The sequence below is a fragment of the Musca autumnalis genome, unplaced genomic scaffold, assembly GCF_047663935.1.
Source record: "Musca autumnalis isolate F117 unplaced genomic scaffold, ASM4766393v1 scaffold_4, whole genome shotgun sequence".
NCBI lineage: Eukaryota > Metazoa > Arthropoda > Insecta > Diptera > Muscidae > Musca > Musca autumnalis.
Genome location: NW_027411977.1, coordinates 36,075,127 through 36,098,449, shown reverse-complemented (window position 1 = coordinate 36,098,449; position 23,323 = coordinate 36,075,127). Strand labels below are relative to the sequence as shown.

The following is a 23,323-nucleotide window of genomic DNA, read 5'->3' as shown; positions in this document are numbered from 1 at the left end:
CACTGGGGCGGCTACGCCAGCGCCGATTTTCTCGCAAAATACAAGTGCTAGATAAAATCCGTTAAAAGCAAAATTGTGAGTTCAATGATGACCTATCATCCCCCAAAAGTTGGCAATTGTGTCATAGGTATGATAGCGGACGCACGCGGTTTTGTGTTTTCAGGGTATTGGGAAAATAATTATGGTAGGTATTTTTTGTGATATCTTCTATCAAAAACACATTTTATACCGTTAGAAGACAACTACTGAAGAAAATAAATCGCAATAATTCCCATGAAAAAAGCAATTGCAAATGTTAATATATTAATATTATGAAATATTTAAGGGGTTGTGCGCCTACGCCATGATAGGGGCGTGGAGGGTTAATGTTAGAAATTTGTCATGTTTAACTTAAATTCTTTATACCATAGATATACCACACTATAATGTGAAGTTAAAATCAAATATTATCCTAAACGTATCTTGTTTTAGTTATACCTATTACGGTTTTTGTACCTAAATTCAAGGAACCTACTTCAATTAACCGCTAGAATTTTAAAATCATTTTTGATTATTCAATAGAAAACATGTTCCTTTTTTGCATAATGTTGATATTTAAGGAAGAAGTATGGTAAATTACAGTTTTAGAGTCCGTTGGAGAATATTCAATATCGATAGCAGCCCCATGGGTGAGGAGGCTTCGCCACATCTTATACATTTTGTAAATTCTCAAAAATAATATTTTAAAAACAAAATTATAACCATTAATATATTAAAACTTATAGCCAACTTAGTGTTGGCAAACGTTGCCAAAATATTTTTTTTAATTTTTTTACATTAATTATTTCAATTTTACTTCAGAAAAACACGTGATTTTTCCGAATGGCGCAAACATTTATCAAAAAATGTGATTTGGTCTGATAAATAATAGTCCCGGCTATAAGAAAGATCAAATATTAATGTTGGCAAAAGTTGCCAAAATATTTTTTTTAATTTTTGTTAAAATTGTTTTACATAATATATTCCAATTTTACTTCAGAAAAACATGTGATTTTTCCAAATGGCGCAAACATTTATCAAAAATTGTGATTTGGTCTGATAAATAAGAGTCCCGGCTATAAGAAAGATCAAATATTAATGTTGGCAAACGTTGCCAAAATATTTTTTAATTTTTGTTAAAATTGTTTTACATAAATTTTTCCAATTTTACTTCAGAAAAACACGTGATTTTTTCCGAATGGCGCAAACATTTATCGAAAGCTATGAATTGGTCTGATAAATAAGAGTCCCAGCTATAACAAAGATAAAAAATAGTGTTGGCAAACGTTGCCAAAATATTTTTTTAAAATTGTTTTACATAAATTATTCCAATTTTACTGCAGAAACAAATTTAAAGGTTTTAATGATTTCAGTTGAGACAAATGTGTTTATTTTAGATTGGCGCAACTATGCGTAGCGTATTATGTTTGAATCTGATATTCGAGATTAAAGCGCATAAAACATCAAAAGTAACTATGGTCCGCGAATGTTTGCATCATGTAGTTTTTCACCATTGAAATTTGAGTTGTCATAAAAGATATATGTATATGGAAGACGAGATGTATCACAATAGACTAAGAGGGAAGATGCAAAAACAATTATCTTTGGCGATTTTTATGAGCTCTAATGCACATGAGTACAAATAAAATAAGTAGATTTGGCGAACGCTGGAACCAAAATATACATATTTCAATTTTGTAAATGTCTTTCTTAAATACTTCCATATTTAAATATTTCAATGGCTTTAGTTGATAAAAATTAGATTTTTTCAGAATGCAGCATATATGCGCAATATATTATGATTGGATCTGATGTTGGAGACTTCAGTGCATAAATCATCAAAAGTAATTATGGTCCGCAAACGTTCGCATCATGCACTTTTGAAATTTGAGTTATCTTAAAAATTATCTTAAAAAAAATATGCATGAAAGAAGAGACGTACCACCATTATTAAAGAATGAAGATGTAAAAACAATTTGGAATTTATATAAGCTTATCTTATTCAGGGAATATACAAAAACAAAAAACTTTGAAAAATATAATTTTTCGCGAAAATTGTTTTATTTTAATGTTCACATAATTTTATAGTATTCGAACATGTACTTTTTTCCTTTCATTATGGCTAAGTTCAATTGACTGCTGTGTTGGATTGGTTAACCGCAGAAACCGCGGATGGTCATAACGAACGGGGAAAGAGTCAGGATACTGCTTACCAACAGTTCGTTTTTAAACACGCGATTTTAGTATTTTGGGTTTTGAACAACTTTTGGTCTATGTTTTCCGTATGTGTGTCCGTCCGTCTGTCTGTCTGGCTGGTGCGCACGATAACTCTCGAACGGATGAAGCGATTCGGTTCAAATTTTGGCTTTCGTAATATTTTGTCCAAACTTAGTTTAAGTTCGAAGATGAGCTATATCGGTCCACTCCTTCCGGTACCTCCCCCACAAAAGTTCGAAAATGTTCGGAAAAGTTGTGCGCACGATAACTCTTGAAGGGAGCAACCGATTTGGTCCATACTTTGCACATCGTGGAATGTGTACCAGACTTAGATAAGGTTTCAATATAGACTCAATCGGTCCACTCCTTCGGGTACGTCCCACACAACATTTCGGAAAAGTTCAGTTTAGGGCCAGCTCTCGAATCGCTTTGATTATTGTTGTAGCCACTTATATTCACTGCCCCCATACGACGGTACGAGTTTCATCAGGGGCAAGTCCATACTTCCTGAAAAAAAATAGCCCGAAAGGTGCAAAAAAAACCTATGACACCGTATGTAGTTGTTGGAGCGTAAGATAACTCTCGAACGGATCTGTTTCGGTCCAAAATGTGGCCTATGTAATATTTTGTGCAAACTAAGTTTAAGGTCGAATATAAGCCATATCGGTTCACTCCTTCAGGTACCTCCCCCACAAAAGTTCAAAAATGTTCGGACAAATTGTGCGCATGATAACTCTTGAAGGGAGTGACCGATTTGGTCCATACTTTACACATTCTAATATATCTACCAGATATAGATCAGGTTCGAATATGGACTATATTTGTCCACTCCATCCGGAACCTCCCACACAAAATTTCGGATAAGTACATTTTAAGACCTGCTCTCGAATCACTTTGATTTTTGTTGAAGCAACTTGCATGCTCTGTCACAATTACGATGGTAAAAGTTTTTTCAGGGGCAAAGTCCATACTTCTTAAGAAAACAGCCCGAAGGGTGTAAAAAGTCCCTAGGCACCCCCATGGTCTATGTCGGTCCATTCCTTTAAGTACCTCCTCCGCAAAACTTTTGAACTTTAATCCAAAATTTTATGGAAGTGGTTCCATGAGATGCCATGATTTCACTGGATCTTTTGCATTGGTTCAAATGAAGTCGTGAAAGATCCGATCTTTTCATTAGCATTTAAACCCATGCAAAGGAAGTCGTGAAAGATCCGATCTTTTCATCAGCATTTGAATCATTTTTACAGATCACTACAAAAAAAAAAACAAGTCGATTTGTACATCCCTACATGTGGCGACATCAAAACAAAAGAGTATACATTTTCAAAAATTTTGTTATAAAATTACAAGTTAAAGCTCTGTTCCTTTACGTGCAAGAATCTTCAAGTTTTACAAATTTTTACTCGAAAAGCGTTCCTTTACTTCAGACACCATACAATTCATATGGAAGCAGTTTACAACTTTTGCTACTTTTGCCGGTTTTACCACTTTCAAAAGTAAAGGAACAGACCATAAATGTAGGTTCACGAACTAGAAATTCTTAAAGGAGTGCCGTTGGAGTCCATGTCGAAATCTGAACTGGTGATGAGAAGATAATAGAAAAGCTTTTGTAAGATGAAACAAAATCAGTGCAGCGGCGGTGTTTAGACTGCCACAGCTGGGACAGCCGGAAGTCCAGTTTCTCACTTAAATCTACAACCTGTCGCTTGTCAAACACATCGTTCCCGAAGTCTGGAAAATAGGTCAGCTACTGAAGCCCGAAAAGGATGCCAGCAAAGGTGAATCTTACAGGCCGATTTTGTCGCCCGTAGCAAGGACCCTTGTGGCTTTAGTTCTTCCACCATCAGAAATAACTTTCCAGTTGCCGATCAATAGCATAGGATCCATAAGCAGCACAACAACTGAGCTGAAGGCCATCTCCATATTAGCCGAAGACTCACTCAGAGCAAGCTGTGCGATAGAACAGTGATAGTGACACTTGATTTAGCAAAGCCCTTTGATATTGTCAAGCACCCTCGTTGTTTGATGTCATCGAGCAGACTACGCACTGTCCAAGTTTGAAACGTTGGATAATAAATTTTAAGTGTGGATGACAGTAGTACGTAGAATTTAGGATCAATTAGCTACTGTTACAACAACGAGAACAAACTGCAAATATAGATGTAAACTTTATGATGATAAATAAATTATAGTTATTTCATTAATTCCTTTGAATTAATAAAATAAAAAATTAAAATCATTTTTCAATACAGCATTTTCCATTTTCCGAACAAGACGTGAAAATTACATGCCAAAGGGTTGGTGAAAATGACATGCCAAAGATTAGTGAAAAAGCTATTCTTGGGAATTGGTTAAGATGACATGCCAAAGGATTGGTATAGATGCCATTCCAAAGAATTGTTGAAGATGCCATTCCATCGAGTTAGTAAAGATGACATGCTTAGGATCTGAAAATGAATTGCATCTTTTGGGGGTCACGCTCTTGTAAAAAGAATGAGTGAAGATGCTGAAAAAATTACATTCCATTTCACTTGCACCCATTCTTGAATAGCATCCTTGGCATCGAACATTTTGCTGGGAAGATACCACTAAAAGTGGATCTCCAGTCACAACAGATGGTGTCATAGGGCGTTTTTACACCCTTCGGGCTGTTTTCTCAAGAAGTATGGACTTACCCCTAAAAAAAGTTTACCATCGTAATTGAGGCAGCGAATGCAAGTTGCTTCAACAAAAATCAAAGTGTTTCGATAGCAGGTCTTAAAGTGAACTTATCCGAAATTTTGTGTGGGAGGTACCGGATGGAGTGGACAAATATAGTCCATATTTGAACCTAATCTATATCTGGTAGATATATTAGGATGTGTAAAGTATAGACCAATGCGGCCAATCCACTATAGGTCAAACGGGCCATTTTATTGGCCAAAAGTCTTAAAGTTAAAATAAGTATTTGGTTTAAGTTAATATAGTGTTTTTAGATTCAGGGAGAAAAATGGAACAACGTGGACCAAAAAATTAACCCTTTATGGACCAAATACACAACTGGTACCTTAACCCTTTGGGGACAAAAACTGGAAGGTCTGTTATTTGTCTACAGAATTGAAGGCATCGACGTCCGATAAGTTCAGAAGCTTTTTTTGTAGTGTTTCGTTTTAGTTTTAATGTGAATATGCCTTAAAATTTTTATATTGAAAATCCCACAATATGATGTGACATATTTTGACTATAACTGTATATATTTATAAAAGATTTGTAAATAATTTGACTTTAGAACATAGCAGAATGCTGTAGACTCCAATTTGGCTAACATTATTTGGTAAGAGATTTAACCCTGACTTCAAAAAAATCAATATTATGGAAAATATGGTAACCTAAAAAAAGTTGTATAATTCTTGTCGAGCAAATTTACGCAAAATCACATAAAATTTTCTGCATTCGGCACGAGTTAATGAAGCAGTTTCAATTTTCACTTTCATTGCCGAACGTTGCCGAGACTTTAAAACCGTACATAACCTCAAAAATTTCTACTTTCTTCGAAAATTCAAAGTTAACACCCATTTAATAACTACTTATACACATAAATGATGATAGGAGGGCATTTTTGATAAATAGATATCGAATACTTTCTAATCAAATCGTTACTTATGCTAATATTGTGGTTTTGTTTCACCCTGAACGTATACAAGTAAACATATTTCGTTAAAAAAATTTTAAAGATATTTGGATAATACATATTTGGCAGCCTGCCATGTAACGGTATAATTTCTCATACAAAAACAAAATTTATTTTTATTATATTTGAAGTGTTTCTTACAAGAAAGTAACACAAAATAAGTGAAAATACAATGTGCGAAACCTGAATTTTGGCCAGTAAAATGGACTGTTTGACCTATAGTGCACTCCCTTTAAGAGTTACCGTACGAACAATTTTTCCGAACATTTTTAAACTTTTGTGGGGGAGGTACTTGAAGGAGTGGACCGATATGGCTTATCTTCAAGCTTAAATTATGTCTGGACAAAATATTACTAAGGCCAAATTTCGGACGAATCTGCAGATCCGTTCGAGAGTTATCTTGCGCTCCAACCACCTCACATGGTGTAATAGGGGGTTTTTGCAACTTTCAGGTTATTTTCTCAGGAAGTATGGACTTGCCCCTGATGAAACTTGTACCGTCGCATGGAGAGCAGTGAATACAAGTTGCTAAAACAAAAATCAAAGCGATTCGAGAGATGTCCCTAAACTGAACTTTTCCGAAATTTTGTGTGGGAGGTACCCGAAGGAGTGGACCGATTGAGTCCATATTGAAACCTTATTTAAGTCTAGTACACATTTCACGATTGGCAAAGTATGGACCAAATCGGTTATTCCCTTCAAGAGTTATTGTGCGCACAAATTTTCCGAACATTTTCGAACTTTTGTGGGGGAGGTACCGGAAGGAGTGGACCGATATAGCTCATCTTCGAACTTTAACTATGTTTGGCTAAAATATTACGAAAGCCAAAATTTGAACCGTATTGGTTTATCCGTTCGGGAGTTATGGTGCGCTCCAGCCAGCCAGACAGACGGACAGTGCTCAATCGACTCCAAATTGTCTGCAACACATTTCGTCCAAACATACTTGGGGTCTAAAACCATTATTTCGATGAGACACATTTTGCCCGTATGAAAGTGTATATACCCTCGTTAGCATAATTCTGAGGGTATAACAAGTGTTTCAATTTACACAGGAGGATACTTTTTTATTTGTCTTAATTTTCTTCCTGGTCTAACCATGGACTAATAAATGTATAGACAACAAAATCTCCGATTTTCTGTGCCTAACAGATGTCGCACCAATTGATGTTGGGGCTAGTCATCTTACTCACATCTAACTGGGGCTAGGGAATTGACTTGACTTCGAAAACAATTTATTCGTTTTTCTACAATTTGATGGCTGTCTTTGTAAATGTTTCAACTTGATCGTGTACTCTGTAAGACAAATGAACTAATAGCCCGTTTCCACGGTACGTCGCGACGCGTCGTTCGTTCTCTATTCGTTGTTCGACCCATAACTACGAATAAATTACTTATTTCCCCACACAAAATTCTATGAACGAACGACGATTTTTCTACGTTGTTCGAGTAGAAATACTCTCTGAACGACGAATAACTACAGTGCCCGGCATAATTATTTTGACAAGTTTGAAAAAATGATGTGTTTGGTTTTTTACCGGATTAGTCTTCTACAAAAATATGAAAAAATATTCTGGCTAATCCTTTACTAGAGTACTTATAATTAGTAATAAATTTTATCAATTTAAATTTACGCTTCCACTTTTGTGATGTAAATAAAATTTCACTGCGTGGCATAAGTATTTTGACAAAATTGTTTTATTGATTTATAGACCTCAACAATTAAAAATGTTTTATTTATACTTATGATTATTATTAGTTACGGTAAAAAATAATATGCTTCACACACATCTGTACCGCTATGGACCCATTTACGGGTCGATGTTTCAAGGATTTAGGGATTTATCACTAAACAACATTTTCGATGATTTTCTCCCATTATTTTCCACATTTCCACTTTTTAATGAGAGTAAGAACATTTTTCTCTTACAAATGTGATATTTGAAGGATACTACTTTAAGTTTGAACCCGAAAGACGCCCCAAACTTGCTCCACAAAATTCAGGCTTACCATAGTAGCAGTGTTCTGCAAATGAATACATAACATTTCGATCGGTTTAATACCATGTTGTTATGAAATATTGTTTAAAATGCCAAAATATTCATTATAGTCCACAGCATTATAGATAAAAATTAAATATCACAGTATTTTAAATGGCGGATCAACATATTCTGATGCTTGGATATATTTGGGCATGGCAATAGCATCAGAAGGACATTTATTTCACAAAGATATCAAACTTTTTGGCGGTTTTTTCACTCAAGCATACTAAAAAGGATATTTTAAGATGAATTATGTCCAAATTTATTTTTATCAGTCCACAATATGCTCTACCACAATGATTGGTGGGGTGCAAGTGATTTTTATTGAAAATCTAATTGAACATTTTTGTGGCTATGATTTATAAATCGAGTGGAATAGCAAAAACTGATTTCAAATTGATTTTTTTCTAATGTTTAGAGGTTCTAGTCTTAATAGAGAGTTTGCTTTGACATCGAAATTATTCAGAAGATGAGGATTTGTGTGCTTAAGTAAGATTAGATTTGCAATTCTGCTCTATTTACCGGAGAGCAACTTCTGTAATTTCACATTTTCTGCCTAGATCGACCATATTTACAGCGTTTTCAATATTTTGAGATTTATTCGTTTTAAAATAAATAGATAACGGCAGCAATGTCTAAACAATAGCTACATTTATCACCGAAACTGTAATTTTAAATTTCACTACAATTTTTGACACCAATATTCCCTATTTGAATTAAAAATCTATGACTCTCAAGAACATTTTTTCTTAAATGTTAATAATTTAGCTAAATCAATTAATTTTGTTACCAAAAAGTTCGATTAAGTACCAAAAGTAACATAATTATAGCATGTCAATATACTTATGCCGTTTTGCGTTTGCCTCCCTTTTTAAACATTTGCCTACCTAATCACAAATAAAGCTGGAATATTTTTGAACCACTAATTTTTATTTAGCTGAGAGGACAAAGAAAACCCCTAAGCTGTTAATATCCCGTTATATGAATGCTGACAATAATTATATGCCATTTATGACAAATGTAAATTTTGTCAAAATAATTATGCCGGGCACTGTATGTCCCATCCCTAACAAATAAGAGAATTTATCGAAAAAATTAATTATGAGATGTCTAAATTCAAAATTGAAATTTTTTTGAAAACACAAAATTTTTTAGAAAAAATGAAAAAGATTAATGAACTAAACATTTTATATAGATGCGGAAGGAAGATGGTTGTCCATTAGTTCAAAATCGCGTAAAAAATCAGAAACAAATAACTGAAAGTCTGTATACACAAATATTGTTTTAACATGTCTCTCTCTCTCTTTAATTTTGAAAACAGAAACATACATACATATAAAAGTATATTGAAAATACACAATTATTCAGAATTTATGGAAAAAATGAATGAAATGTGTGTAGTTAAATATAGAAGATATGTACATTTGAAGGAATGTCTATTGCTTTTCCTATTCATTTAATGCATATTTTATGTGTTTTCGGTTAAAATTTTCGTGAAAACAAGGAAACAAAAATGAAGAAAAATTTGTTTATGTTTCTGTTAATTACGAATGGTGTCGTGGAAACGGGTTAATTCATGTACGTCGTTCGACAGTCAAACAACGTACTTGAAACGCTCGTGTGAACATGACATAAAAACTATTTTTTGTAAAATAATAACTTCATAAATTTTTATATTTTTGTGAATTTTGGTTTCTGTGAGTAGCGAGTAGCTTTCAATCAACCCGTAAAAAACTGTCTGCGACATCTATTGCTTCAAAATTTTTCGAAGCTAAGAGCTGAGAAAATTTTTAGTCTATACATTCATTCGTCTATGGTCTTACCATGAAAAAATACATTTTCTAAATTTTAATATAATATGTATTTTGTTTTATTTTGAATATTCGTTTTATGTATGTATATTTTTTACATTTCGGACTAAATTAAAAAGTTATATGGAAATATTTAAATATTAACACACATATGTGTATGTATATATAGATAGATTTATTTGATTAAAGTTACACAAAGCTACTGTACAAAACTTATCGTTACAATAAAATCTCTCAGTTTATTCACAACTTAAAATATTGAAAGTCTAGAGAATATATGCATTTATACCAATATAAACTATTTTTTTATTATTAATAAATTTCATATAAAACTATTGACTAATATGACATATATATTTTAAAAATCATAAACAAATGAGAAAAACATAACCTTAAAAATTTAAAACAAATACATATGAGTTTTAGTTAATAACAAATTTTATCTCTTTCGAAAAAACAAATATTTCTAATAATTTGATATCACATGTTTACAAACAAAAAATAATAAAATAAATACATTAAAAGTAATGGGGGGTTATTGCAATAGCTTATATAAAAATATATTATTTTTCTTACTTTAGTTTTGTGATTTGCTTAAATTATTAAAGGCTAGATTTGGGGTTGTGGGAGCTAGTTAGCCCTCATGTTGTTTGTTTTTGTCGACCATAAGCTGGTTTTTCTTTTGGATCATTTATTGCGTTTTTGTGACTCTAAATAGGTGGCGGTAAATGTAAGCAGGCGATGTCTTAGCTTGAGATTGCGGGCCCTAACATGGGCAGAGTTAACTTCTTCGGTATAATCTCCGGGGAACCAACCAACGGCACCATCACGTATGCGTTCTCCTTGATACCAACCTGAAAAAGTGGAAATTTTGATTAGATTATCTGTAGAAAGGTAAAAACTTTCCCTCAAAAACCTACCATCCGGTAACTTTCTGGTAACATTAACCACATCTCCAATTTCCAAATTGAGGCCATCCGGTTCATTGCTCTCATAGGCATGTTTGGCAATGACCTGTGGACAATCCCATTGTTCATAGAGTTTCTCGCCGGGAGTCTCAGACTCCGGTGGCCGCATGGCCTGTAACCATCTTTCTTGCTCCGACACTGAGGGACATGACAAAAGCTAAAAAATGACAGAAATGACAAAATTAAATTATATTCTTCCCATCTAGCTTCTTCCAACTTACCAGTTCATTTGTTTTACGCTGATGATTCTCTAGCAATGTCATCAATATGAGATTTTTACTAGTCTGACTATTCAAATCTTTGGTTGGAACTTGTGGCAGTGAATCACCTGATGTTATTGTCAACATATTGCGTGGACAATAGTCAAATACCGCAAACTGTTCCTCACCTTTGCGTTTTGTCAACACCAACAGATCCGAAAAGAGGAAGGCATAGATGGTGGTCTTGGTGAACTTCTTGCCAAACGTTAGCTTGGCATCATCACCACGCCATATTAGATGTGTGAATTCTCCCTTTTTCACCAAGTATCGTGGCTTTGTGCCGGGGGCCAATACTCCGGCTGGCGCAATGGCCAAGGGCCTTATTACCGACGGATTAAATTCTAATTGCCGGGAAATTTTCTCAATTTCATAGGCCTGATCACTTTTCGTGGCCGCTTCATTACATTGCGTCACAATTTTATTCATTATGGCCAAACACATTTTCCAATTTTCATATTCATCATCATTCGGATGACATTTACTGAACACAGCATCGATGAGCAGCGGCAAGCGGGTAATACGTTGCATGGGTAACATTAAAAATGAATGGAGATTCAAACCACAACACAGCGGACTTGATTCAAGTAATTCGAGATTTTGAGCAAATAGACCCTTGCTGGCGCGTAAACGCTTCAGAGTGCGATCCATACGACCTTGATTTTCACAAAAACCGATATAGACATGGAAATGCTTTTCTGCTATGGCATAAATACGTTTACTGAGTCCAATGAGCATTATATTATCCTGCCAGCAGGACTCCAATTCGGAGAGTAAACGTTCGGAACACTCGTGAACGGGTACAATGTGGGCAAAGAGAGCCTTGCGATCGCGGGAGTTGACCAAATTTTGATCACGAAATACCGGATGATTCATGTAGTGATTACGCAAGAGATTCAGTGATTTCAGGTAGCTGGCTTCTGAGGTTATTATCTCAAATTTGGCTTCCATTAGGGCACGTTCACGGGGTGTCAGGGTGGCTGAAATGAAAAAGGAATTTTTGAAGGAATTAATTTGGGTTTACAATTTTGGCAGGATTTTGTAACTTCTGATAAGCTCCGTGATAAAGACTCTTAAACCCTCTCAATATCTGCAATCGAGAAGAACTGATATGTGAGAAAAAAATCTAAAAATGTTAGAAACGCCACCTACTGGAAGGCAAAGCAACTTAAACTTAGCAAAGACTCACACTATTTCCCCACTACAAAGTTACTGGCGCCCAATCTTTACATTGAGACTGACATCAGTACATATCCTAGAAATATTGAACCTTTGTATTATGATCGAGATAACTAATGACTAAAACTTTCTAGATACATGAAATTGCGTGGGGTTACACCCAAACATGGAACTATGTTGACGTTTGTTTGTATGAAAGTTAGCTACACAAATTGTTGAAAAGCCACCTACTGGAAGTCTAGGCAACATAGTTAGCATACGTTACGATCTCAATGCCGTCTGGAGTGGACGGAATAAGGAGAGGTAGAGGTTAAATAGTTCCGGAAATATCACCCCACCTGTTTCATTCTACAGGGCTTTGACTTCGTGTTCCTGAATAGGTAACAGAAGACCTCTTGAGGCCTTCGATTAGCAACAGAAGACCTCTTGAGGTCTTCAATAGGAACCGAAGATCTCTTGAGGTCTTCAATAGGTAACAGAAGACCTCTTGAGGTCTTCATAAGGTAACAGAAGACCTCTTGAGGTCTTGAAGACTTCTTGAGGTCTTGAGGTCTTCTATAGACCTCAAGAGGTCTTCTGTTACCTATTGAAGACCTCAAGAGATCTTCGGTTCATATTGAAGACCTCAAGAGGTCTTCTGTTGCTAATCGAAGGCCTCAAGAGGTCTTCTGTTGCCTATAGAAGACTTCAAGAGGTCTTCTGTTACCTATAGAAGACCTCAAGAGGTCTTCTGTGTCCTATAGAAGACCTCAAGAGGTCTTCTGTTACCTATAGAAGACTTCAATAGTAGCCGTCAAGAGGTCTTCTTTTGCATATAGAAGACCTCAAGAGGTCTTCTTTTGCCTATAGAAGACCTCAAGAGGTATTCTTTTGCCTATAGAAGACCTCAAGAGGTCTTCTCTTGCCTATAGAAGACCTTAAGAGGTCTTCTCTTGCCTATAGAAGACCTCAAGAGGTCTTCTCTTGCCTATAGAAGACCTCAAGAGGTCTTCTCTTGCCTATAGAAGACCTCAAGAGGCCTTCTGTTGCCTACAGAAAATCTCAAGAGGTCTTCTGTTGTCTGTAGTAGATCTCAGGAGGTCTTCAGTTGCATATAAAATAACTCAAAATGTCTTCTCTTGCCTATGGAAGACCTCAAGAGGTCTTCTGTTGCTTATAGAAGACCTCTAGAGGTGTTCTGTTGCCTATAGAAGACTTCAAGAGGTCTTCTGTTGCCTTCAGAAGACTTCAAGAGGTCTTCTGTTGCATATATTAGCCCTCAAGAGGTCTTCTTTTGCCTATGGAAGACCTCAAGACCTTCTGTTGCTAATCGAAGGCCTCAAGAGGTCTTCTGTTGCTTATAGAAGACCTCAAGAGGTCTTCTGTTGCCTATAGAAGGCCTCAAGAGGTCTTCTGTTGCCTATAGAAGACCTCAAGAGGTCTTCTGTTGCCTATAGAAGACCTCAAGAGGTCTTCTGTTGCCTATAGAAGACTTCAAGAGGTCTTCTGTTGCCTATAGAAGACCTCAATATGTCTTCTGTTGCTTATAGAAGACTTCAAGAGGTCTTCTGTTGCCTATAGAAGACATCAAGAGGTCTTTTGTTTCCTACAGAAGACCTTAAGTGGTCTTCTGTTGCCTATAGAAGACCTCAAGAGGTCTTCTGTTGCCTTCAGTCGATCCCAAGAGGTCTTCTGTTGCCTATAAAAGACCTCAAGAGGTCTTCTGTTGCCTATAGAAGACCTCAAGAGGTCTTCTGTTGGCTTCAGTCGATCCCAAGAGGTCTTCTGTTGCCTAAGTAGATCTCAAGAGGTCTTCTGTTGCCTATAAAAGACCCCAAGAGGTCTTCTGTTGCTTTAGTCGATCTCAAGAGGTCTTCTGTTGCCTAAGTAGATCTCAAGAGGTCTTCTGTTGCTTTAGTCGATCTCAAGAGGTCTTCTGTTGCCAAAGTAGATCTCAAGAAGTCTTCTGTTGAATATAAAAGAAGTCAAGAGGTCTTCTGTTGCATATAGAAGACCTTAAGAGGTTTTCTGTTGCCTATAGAAGACCTCAAGAGGTCTTTTGTTGCCCATAGAAGACTTCAAGAAGTCTTCTGTTGCCAATAGTAGCCGTCAAAAGTTCTACCGTTGCTGTAGAAGACCTCAAGAGGACTTCTTTTGCCTATAGAAGACCTCAAGAGGCCTTCTGTTGCCTACAGAAAATCTCAAGAGGTCTTCTGTTGCCTTTTGTAGATCTCAGGAGGTCTTCAGTTGCATATTAAAGAACTCAAAATGTCTTCTCTTGCCTATAGAAGACCTCAAGAGGTCTGCTGTTGTCTATAGAAGACTTCAAGAGGTTTTCTGTTGCCTATATTAGCCCTCAAGAGGTCTTCTGTTGACTGTAGAAGACCTCAAGAGGTCTTCTTTTGCCTATAGAAGACCTCAAGAGGTCTTCTTTTGCCTATAGAAGACCTCAAGAGGTCTTCTCTTGCCTATAGAAGACCTCAGGAGGTCTTAAGTTGCCTATAAAAGAACTCAAAATGTCTTCTCTTGCCTATAGAAGACGTCAAAAGGTCTTCTGTCGCCTATAAAAGTCCTCGAGATATCTTAAGGTGCCTATATTTGACCTTGCCTATATTAACTCTTAAAAAATTTTCTGGTGCGTATAGAAGACATCAATAGGTCTTCTGTCGCCTATAAAAGACCTCAAGAGGTGTTCTGTTGCCTTTAGACGCAATAGTGAACAATAGTGACCCTCATACAACTATTCAAATTCACGTCTTTAACCGAAAGCGTTAGACGATTAGTGAGTGTATATATTTCTGAATAAACCTCAATTCTACTTACGTAATATCATTGAATTAATCACTTCCGGTATTTGACTCCACAAGGTGCGTTCCGGTCCACTCTTTGGTTCAATCAATTGAAAAGCAGATGGTCTATTCGATTTGCGATTCGTCTCCGACTCAGCATTTTTACGACGTTCACCAATCTCTTCATAACCATCTGTGGAACTATTATCTTGCATATCTCGTGAAATTGCTTCCAATTTGGCGGCACTATATATCTGATAGAGGGGTTCATTGCTAAATAGACTATGAGACATTTCATCCCCAGGATTAGCTTCATTGCTTGTGGAGACTCCCGAACTACCGCTGGAACTTGCCACAGAAACACCACTAGTTTGATAGAGACCAGCTTCTTCATACCACGATGTACCACCGCTGTTGCCATTGTCATTATCACCATTCAGCAGTTGGTTGTCATCACCCACGAGATTTGTGGTACCATTTTTAAAGACACCACATTCTGCATACCAAGAGGTGGTGCTTTGACGTTTCATGTTGCCATTACCGTCGGGTGGAGGAGGTGGTGGTTCAATGGGCCGTATACCTATAGAGGTACGTCTTCTTTGAGCATTTGCCGAGAGTTTGCTTTCTTTCTTTGTTTTGCGGTTAGTTAGATATTTATGAGTATCATTTGGGGTGCTGGAGGTGGTGGAGGTGTTTATGGTCTCTGTGCCTTCCGTTGATGGAACTTTTTCCGAAAATCCCGAATCCATTTGTCCCGTTAAATCATCTGGATCTTCCACATAAAATGTGCTGCGTGTTGGAGTCAAGGTGGCCAATTGTTTGTTATCAAAACCCACCAAACTCTTGCGTATTCTATGCCTCAGAGATTTACCCGTTTTGGGTTTACGCGGTGTCGTTGAGGTGTTCAGCTGTTCCGCTTTGGTAACATTGCTTTGTGCCAAAATTAGATTCTTTTCCGATGTACTCAACTCTTTGGTTTGCGGTGCTTGCAGAGACAATGACTTCGCAGCAGATTGCTCCGCATCACCACCACTACTGACACCATGGAAATTACCATTCACATAAAACTGTGAAGCGGTGTCATCAATTTTCTGCTGACTACCACCATGTTTGGAGCTATTTGGTGATTTTTTGGCTAGGAAATTTTTAAACTTCTTTACAAAAGAATACATTTGATTAGAGGCCACGGGTGGCTCGGGTAATTTTGATGTTCGTATATCTACGCCGCTGTCATTGTGGGTATGCTGTAATTCCCGTTCATAATACTCATCAGTATCCGAATCGAAGGAGTCATCGGATATTTCTTGACCCAAAGCGTGTGCCGAATAGGAAATTGCTTTGCCCCGCTTCGATACACGTACCATGTTTTGGTTTCGTTGTAAACTGCCGCCACGCTCTTGCAGGCCCAGCGAATGACGTTTGTTGAGGGCATCACCTGGTGAGAGTTGTTCGTAATAATGATCGGGATCATCTGGAAAGAGATAGAGAAAGAGAAGGGAAAAATTAGATATTAATATTGGATAAGTCGTGGAAATAAAGTAGACAATTCGATTAAATTCCAGCATAAAAATTCCATTAATTGGATAAAATATGGGTTTTATTAAGAAACGCGGATAAACCGAGATATACTGACAATCCGAGATACATGAATTATAGTGAAGGGGATGATTGTTATTTGACTGGTAGGTCGGGCGAAGTAGTTTTAATCTCCATGTTCACCACTAATAGACATTTAATACCCGAAGATCTTAAAGCTTTGATGTTCTCGTACCCTGTCGTCAAAAGACTTTCTAAATTTCTTCCATAGGAAGCAAACCATCTAAAGGTCTTCTATAGAAAGAAGACGTTCCGAAAGTTTTCTGTAGACACAAAACCTGATTGAAGTTTTCTCGTATCCTGTCGTCAAAAGACTTTCTAAATTTCTTCCATAGGAAGCAAACCATCTAAAGGTCTTCTATAGAAAGAAGAAGTTCCGAATGTTTTCTGTAGACACAAAACTTTATTGAAGTTTTCTACGGACAGAAGACATTTTCCGTAAATAGAAGATCTTCTAATGGTCGAAGGGCCTTCTAAAGGCCTTCATATGCTTCTGCCCTATGAAGGCATTTAGAAGGCCCTTCGACCATTAGGTCTTCTAAAAGTCCTCTATAGACAGAAGACCTTCTAAAGGCCTTCCAAGTTCAGAAGACCTTCCAAAGGTCTTCAATGGTTAGAAGACCTTCCAAAGGTCTTCAATGGTTAGAAGACCTTCTAAAGGTTTTCTTTAAGCAGAAGAAGACCTTTAAAGGTCTTCTAAGGCCAGATGACCTTCTAAAGGTCTTCAATTGTTAGAAGACCTTATAAAGGTCTTCTCTGATCAGAAGACCTTCTAAAGGTCTTCTATAGGCAGAAGATCTTCTACAGGTCTTCTATGGTCAGAAGACCTTCTAAAGGCGTGCTATAGGCAGAAGACCTTCTACAGGTCTTCAATGGCCAGAAGACTTTCTAAAGGTCTTCTATAGGCAGAAGACCTTCAAAAGGTCTTTTATGGTCAGAAGACCTTCTAAAGGTATTCTATGGTTAGAAGACCTTCCGAAGGTCTTCAATAGATTGAAGACCTTCTAAGGGTCTTCTGTGGTTAGAAGACCTTCTAAAGGTCTTCTATGGTTAGAAGACCTTCCAAAGGTCTTCTATGGTAAGAAGACCTTCCAAAGGTCTTCAATGGTTAGAAGACCTTCCAAAGGTCTTCAATGGTTAGAAGACCTTCTAAAGGTCTTCAATGGTTAGAAGACCTTCTAAAGGTTTTCTTTAAGCAGAAGAAGACCTTTAAAGGTCTTCTAAGGCCAGATGACCTTCTAAAGGTCTTCAATTGTTAGAAGACCTTATAAAGGTCTTCTCTGATCAGAAGACCTTCTAAAGGTCTTCTATAGGCAGAAGATCTTCTACAGGTCTTCTATGGTCAGAAGACCTTCTAAAGGTGTGCTATAGGCAGAAGACCTTCTACAGGTCTTCTATGGCCAGAAGACTTTCTAAAGGTCTTCTATAGGCAGAAGACCTTCAAAAGGTCTTTTATGGTCAGAAGACCTTCTAAAGGTATTCTATGGTTAGAAGACCTTCCGAAGGTCTTCAATAGATTGAAGACCTTCTAAGGGTCTTCTGTGGTTAGAAGACCTTCTAAAGGTCTTCTATGGTTAGAAGACCTTCCAAAGGTCTTCTATGGTAAGAAGACCTTCCGAAGGTCTTCAATGTTTTAAAGACCTTCCAAAGGTCTTCAATGGTTAGAAGACCTCCCAAAGGTCTTCAATGGTTAGAAGACCTTCTAAACGTCTGCTGTAGGCAGAAGAACTTTCTAAAGGTCTTCTATGGGACAATACCTTCTAAAAGTCAGAAGACCTTCTAAAGATCTTCTATAGGCAGAAGATCTTATAACGGTCTTCTCTGATCAGAAGACCTTCAAAAGGTCTTCTATAAGCAGAAGACCTTCCAAAGGTCTTCTAGGGTTAGAAGACCTTCTACAGGTCTTCTATAGGCAGAATACCTTCTAAAGGTCTTCTATGGTTAGAAGACCTTCTAAAGGACTTCTATGGTTAGAAGGCCTTCTAAAGGTCTTCTATGGTTAGAAGAGCTTCTAAAGGTCTTCCATAGGCAGAAGATCTTCTTAAGGTCTTCTATGGTCATAAGACCTTCTAAAGGTCTTCTATGGTCAGAAGACTTTCTTATTGTCCTCTATGGCCAGAATACCTTCCAAAGGTATTTAATAGGTAGAAGACCTTTTAAAGGTCTTCTATGGGGCAATATCTTCTGAAGGTCTGCTATAGGCAGAAGACCTTCTAAAGGTCTTCTATGGTCAGAAGACCTCCTTAAGGTCTGCTATGGTCAGAAAACTTTCTAAAGGTCTTCGTCTATAAAGACTCCCTTCAGCTCGTCTATAAAGACTCCCTTCTGCTCGTCTATAAAGACTTCAGCTCGTCTGCAACGACTGTCATCTGCTCGTCTGTTAAGACGCCCTTTAGCTCGTGAAGAAATACTACCGTCAGCTCGTTTATAAAGACTCCCTTAAGCTCTTCTATAAAAACTCCCTTGAGCTCGTCTATAAAGACTCCCTTAAGCTCGTCTATAAAGACTCCCTTAAGCTCGTCTATAAAGACTCCCTTAAGCTCGTCTATAAAGACTCCCTTAAGCTTGTCTATAAAGACTCTCTTAAGCTCGTCTAAAAAGCCTCCCTTCAGCTTGTCCATAAAGACTCCCTTCAGCTCGTCTATAAAGACTCCCTTCAGCTCGTCTATAAAGACTCCCTTCAGCTCGACTATAAAGACTCCCTTCAGGTCGTCTATAAAGATTCCCTTCAGCTCGTCTATAAAGACTGCCTTCACCTCGTCCATAAATACTGCCTTCAGCTCGTCTATAAAGACTCCCTTCAGCTCGTTTTTAAAGACTCCATTCAGCTCGTCTATAAAGACTGCCTTCACCTCGTCTATAAAGACTGCCTTCACCTCGTCCATAAAGACTGCCTTCAGCTCGTCTATAAAGACTCCCTTCAGCTCGACTATAAAGACTCCCTTCAGGTCGTCTATAAAGATTCCCTTCAGCTTGTCCATAAAGACTCCCTTCAGCTCGTCTATAAAGACTCCCTTCAGCTCGTCTATAAAGATTCCCTTCAGCTCGTCTATAAAGACTGCCTTCACCTCGTCCATAAAGACTGCCTTCAGCTCGTCTATAAAGACTCCCTTCAGCTCGTTTTTAAAGACTCCCTTCAGCTCGACTATAAAGACTCCCTTCAGGTCGTCTATAAAGATTCCCTTCAGCTCGTCTATAAAGACTGCCTTCACCTCGTCCATAAAGACTGCCTTCAGCTCGTCTATAAAGACTCCCTTAAGCTCGTCTATAAAGACTCCCTTAAGCTCGTATATAAAAGTTCCCTTAAGCTCGTCTATAAAGACTGCCTTAAGCTCGTCTATAAAGACTTCCTTCAGCTCGTCTATAAAGACTCCCTTCAGCTCGTCTATAAAGATTCCCTTCAGCTTGTCCATAAAGACTCCCTTCAGCTCGTCTATAAAGACTCCCTTCAGCTCGTCTATAAAGATTCCCTTCAGCTCGTCTATAAAGACTGCCTTCACCTCGTCCATAAAGACTGCCTTCAGCTCGTCTATAAAGACTCCCTTCAGCTCGTTTTTAAAGACTCCCTTCAGCTCGACTATAAAGACTCCCTTCAGGTCGTCTATAAAGATTCCCTTCAGCTCGTCTATAAAGACTGCCTTCACCTCGTCCATAAAGACTGCCTTCAGCTCGTCTATAAAGACTCCCTTAAGCTCGTCTATAAAGACTCCCTTAAGCTCGTATATAAAAGTTCCCTTAAGCTCGTCTATAAAGACTGCCTTAAGCTCGTCTATAAAGACTTCCTTCAGCTCGTCTATAAAGACTCCCTTCAGCTCGTCTATAAAGACTCCCTTCAGCTCGTCTATAAAGACTCCCTTCAGCTCGTCTATGAAGACTCCCTTCAGCTTGTCTATTAAGACTCCCTTTAGTTCGTCTATAAAGACTCTCTTAAGCTCGTCTATAAAGACTCCCTTAAGCTCGTCTATAAAGACTCTCTTCATCTCGTCTATAAAGACTCTCTTCATCCCGTCTATAAAGACTCTCTTCAGCTCGTCTATAAAGACTCTCTTCAGCTCGTCTATAAAGACTCCCTTCAGCTCGTCTATAAAGACTCCCTTCAGCTCGTCTATAAAGACTCCCTTCAGCTCGTCTATAAAGACTCCCTTCAGCTCGTCTATAGAGACTCCTTTCAGCTCCTCCATAAAGACTCCCTTCAGCTCGTCTATAAAGGCTCCCTTCAGCTCGTCTATAAAGGATCCCTTCAGCTCGTTTATAAAGACTCCCTTCAGCTCGTCTATAAAGACTCCCTTCAGCTCGTCCGTTAAGACTCCCTTCAGCTCGTCTATTAAGACTCCCTTAAGCTCGTCTATAAAGACTTCCTTAAGCTCCTCTATACAGACTCCCTTAAGCTCGTCTATAACTCGTTTATAAAGACTCCCTTTATTTCAGCTCCTCTATAAAGACCCATTTCAGCTCTTCTACAAAGACTCCCTTTAGATAATCTGTTAGATAGTATACAAAAGACTCCGTCCTTCCCTGAGATTCCGTAAACATTTATTTTTTTCTTGTACCAACCTACAAACGTTGTCATCACCATACCCTCACGCGTCTCATCATCAACTTCGGCTATGGTGGCACGTACAAATGTTAAATGTATACGTTGACGTTGATGTCTCTTGGCAGCAGACGAAGAAGAAGCAGAAGAATTCCTAGATTCCTTTGTTTGTTGCTGGACAGCTTCACTGATTTTCTGTTTTAGCTCATCGATGCTAGATGCATTCTGATAAACGGGATCAGCTTTGTCAGTGCCATCTTCTCCGGCATTGTCTTCCTTGATTTCTGCATTAAGATAAACATAACTTGAAGGACATGTTATTGACACTTCACCCACAGCACGAGGTCTTCTTTTACGCGGTAGGGTACGTAGAGTATTTGTTGAGATGGCGGCGTTGGATGCTGCTGCTGGTGTTGTTATTGTTGTTCTTGCAGTAGCCATTGCGAAAAATAAGAGGAATTTTGTAGTTTATGATGCTGTGCTGTTGTTGGCCAAAGAAACTACATTGTTCCACTGTTGATGAGTGGGGGAATTATGGCATCAATGGAGGCGAGTTGTTGCTGTTAAGAGTTCCACTAAACAATGACCAGGGTGTTATGAGTCATCACCCATTGCTTATTTTATGTTGTTTCTACTTTTCTCGAGTTTTTTTTATTAATATTTGACCGTTTTATTTTTGAGTTTTTTTGTTTCTTGTTGTTGTTTTCTTTTAATTGATTACAATTAACTTGACACTCGACACTAGGGGATATTTTAATTGAGATGTTAAATGGGGACTCATTTAATATAGCCGATTCTTCGGGGAAGGGACCCGCATAATATGTGGAATTTTTGTTTTTATTTTTAATTTTTTAATTTATAACGGATTCTTAAAATAATTTGGGGGAGCGATGATAAACTTTAATTTCAAACCAATTTGCTTTATTAAAATAATTAATATTTTTTAAGAATATTTTACTAAATTATTTCTGTTACAGACATAATTCCAAGATTTTTGTTGTTTATTTCAATTTGTGGTTGTAGGGAGCGAAGGGAGAAGTCTCTCTTGTCCCTTTTGGGATGTTTGAGGGACAATTTTATACCTATGTATATTATGGAATTGACAATGTAAATCAAGTGGATTTACTAAACTCAGTGCAATGTAAAGGTATTATAGAAATAGTTTTGAGATCGTTAAAAACATGTATTTCTCCATTTTCATAGTGTACTTCTTTCCCTCTCTTCTTGTCACTTATAAAGACATGCTTGTAATTGTCTATAAACACCTCTCATATCCATAAAGGTATCCCTTCCCTACAAATAAAATGCGATATTTCATCTCAAACCTATGATATTCTCTTTAGCTTAACTTGAAACGGAAATATTAACAACTGTTGCTATTATTTCACCCTTTGCTTGTCAGTAGTTACCGCCAACAATGAAGTGAAACTCTAATGGGGTTCCGCAAAGCTATTATTTTATTTGTTAAATCCTCCACTAATTTCACCCTTCATTTACGGATGTTCTAAGTATTGTGGTCGGTGTATCGCCGACCGACCACCATATGTTTGCTTTATGAAACAGCATTTGTTTTTGTTATTTCATTTTTCTGTTATTCTGCAAAGTTTGTTGGTCTTTTTTTATTGTTTGTATTTTTGACTTTTGCTATGGACGCTTAACCGGTTCACGCTGTCAATACATTTAAAAAATAAATTTGGCAGATACACACATATTATACAGAGAGTGAGTGGCAACTTGCCTCATGTTACTAGTTACAGAGCACACTGTAATCGAAGGTAATGTGGAATTTAGCGATCCAAAAGAAACATTCTTGTGACCCGTAGTACGGATAGGTATGTCGACTTATCGATCAACCAATGAGTTGTCTTTTTGCCTTGAAAAGTTTACACGTTTTATAACGACGTGCTCTGCTGGCAAAATTATTTACTAAAAAACCTTTAAATCCATCATGATGTCAATTTCAGCCGGTCTTCAGTTGGCGGGAAAAATCAGAACTAAATTTTAACTTATTTGCCAAAATCGAAAGACCTAAAAATTGCCTTTTAGTTGAAGGAAAAAATCGAAAAATCTTAATGTGGTTTTTTGATTTCGTAACCCTAATCCCCAAATTGAAAATAGTTCGACCAGCGACCAGTTTATAACGATTCTTAAACAAGCAGTGAGGGTTGACAACTAAGACTCGAATTAAATGATGGCGCTACTAAGAATAGTGGAGGGAGGTTAAGTTGTTCTTTGAGAAATTATATATACAAATTACACTGTG

General features: G+C 37.3%; 1 protein-coding gene across 18 annotated transcripts in view; it reads right to left on the bottom strand.

The window, feature by feature from the left end:
- Positions 1-9,793: 9,793 nt before the first annotated feature.
- Exn (Ephexin) overlaps positions 9,794-23,323 on the bottom strand; it is a 408,096-nt gene continuing 394,566 nt past the window's right edge. For 14 of the 18 annotated variants that reach the window (XM_073980802.1, XM_073980796.1, XM_073980795.1 and 11 more), the window contains 4 exons: positions 14,965-16,401; positions 10,948-11,963; positions 10,679-10,883; positions 9,794-10,612 (listed from right to left, as the gene is read on the bottom strand). In XM_073980802.1, the coding sequence (XP_073836903.1) occupies positions 10,446-10,612; positions 10,679-10,883; positions 10,948-11,963; positions 14,965-16,401 (2,825 nt within the window). In that variant the 3' untranslated portion in view covers positions 9,794-10,445. Of the gene's footprint in view, positions 10,613-10,678; positions 10,884-10,947; positions 11,964-14,964; positions 16,402-21,080; positions 21,802-23,323 lie in introns of all 18 variants that reach the window. The other 4 variants (XM_073980809.1, XM_073980811.1, XM_073980812.1 and 1 more) reach the window with 1 other exon arrangement.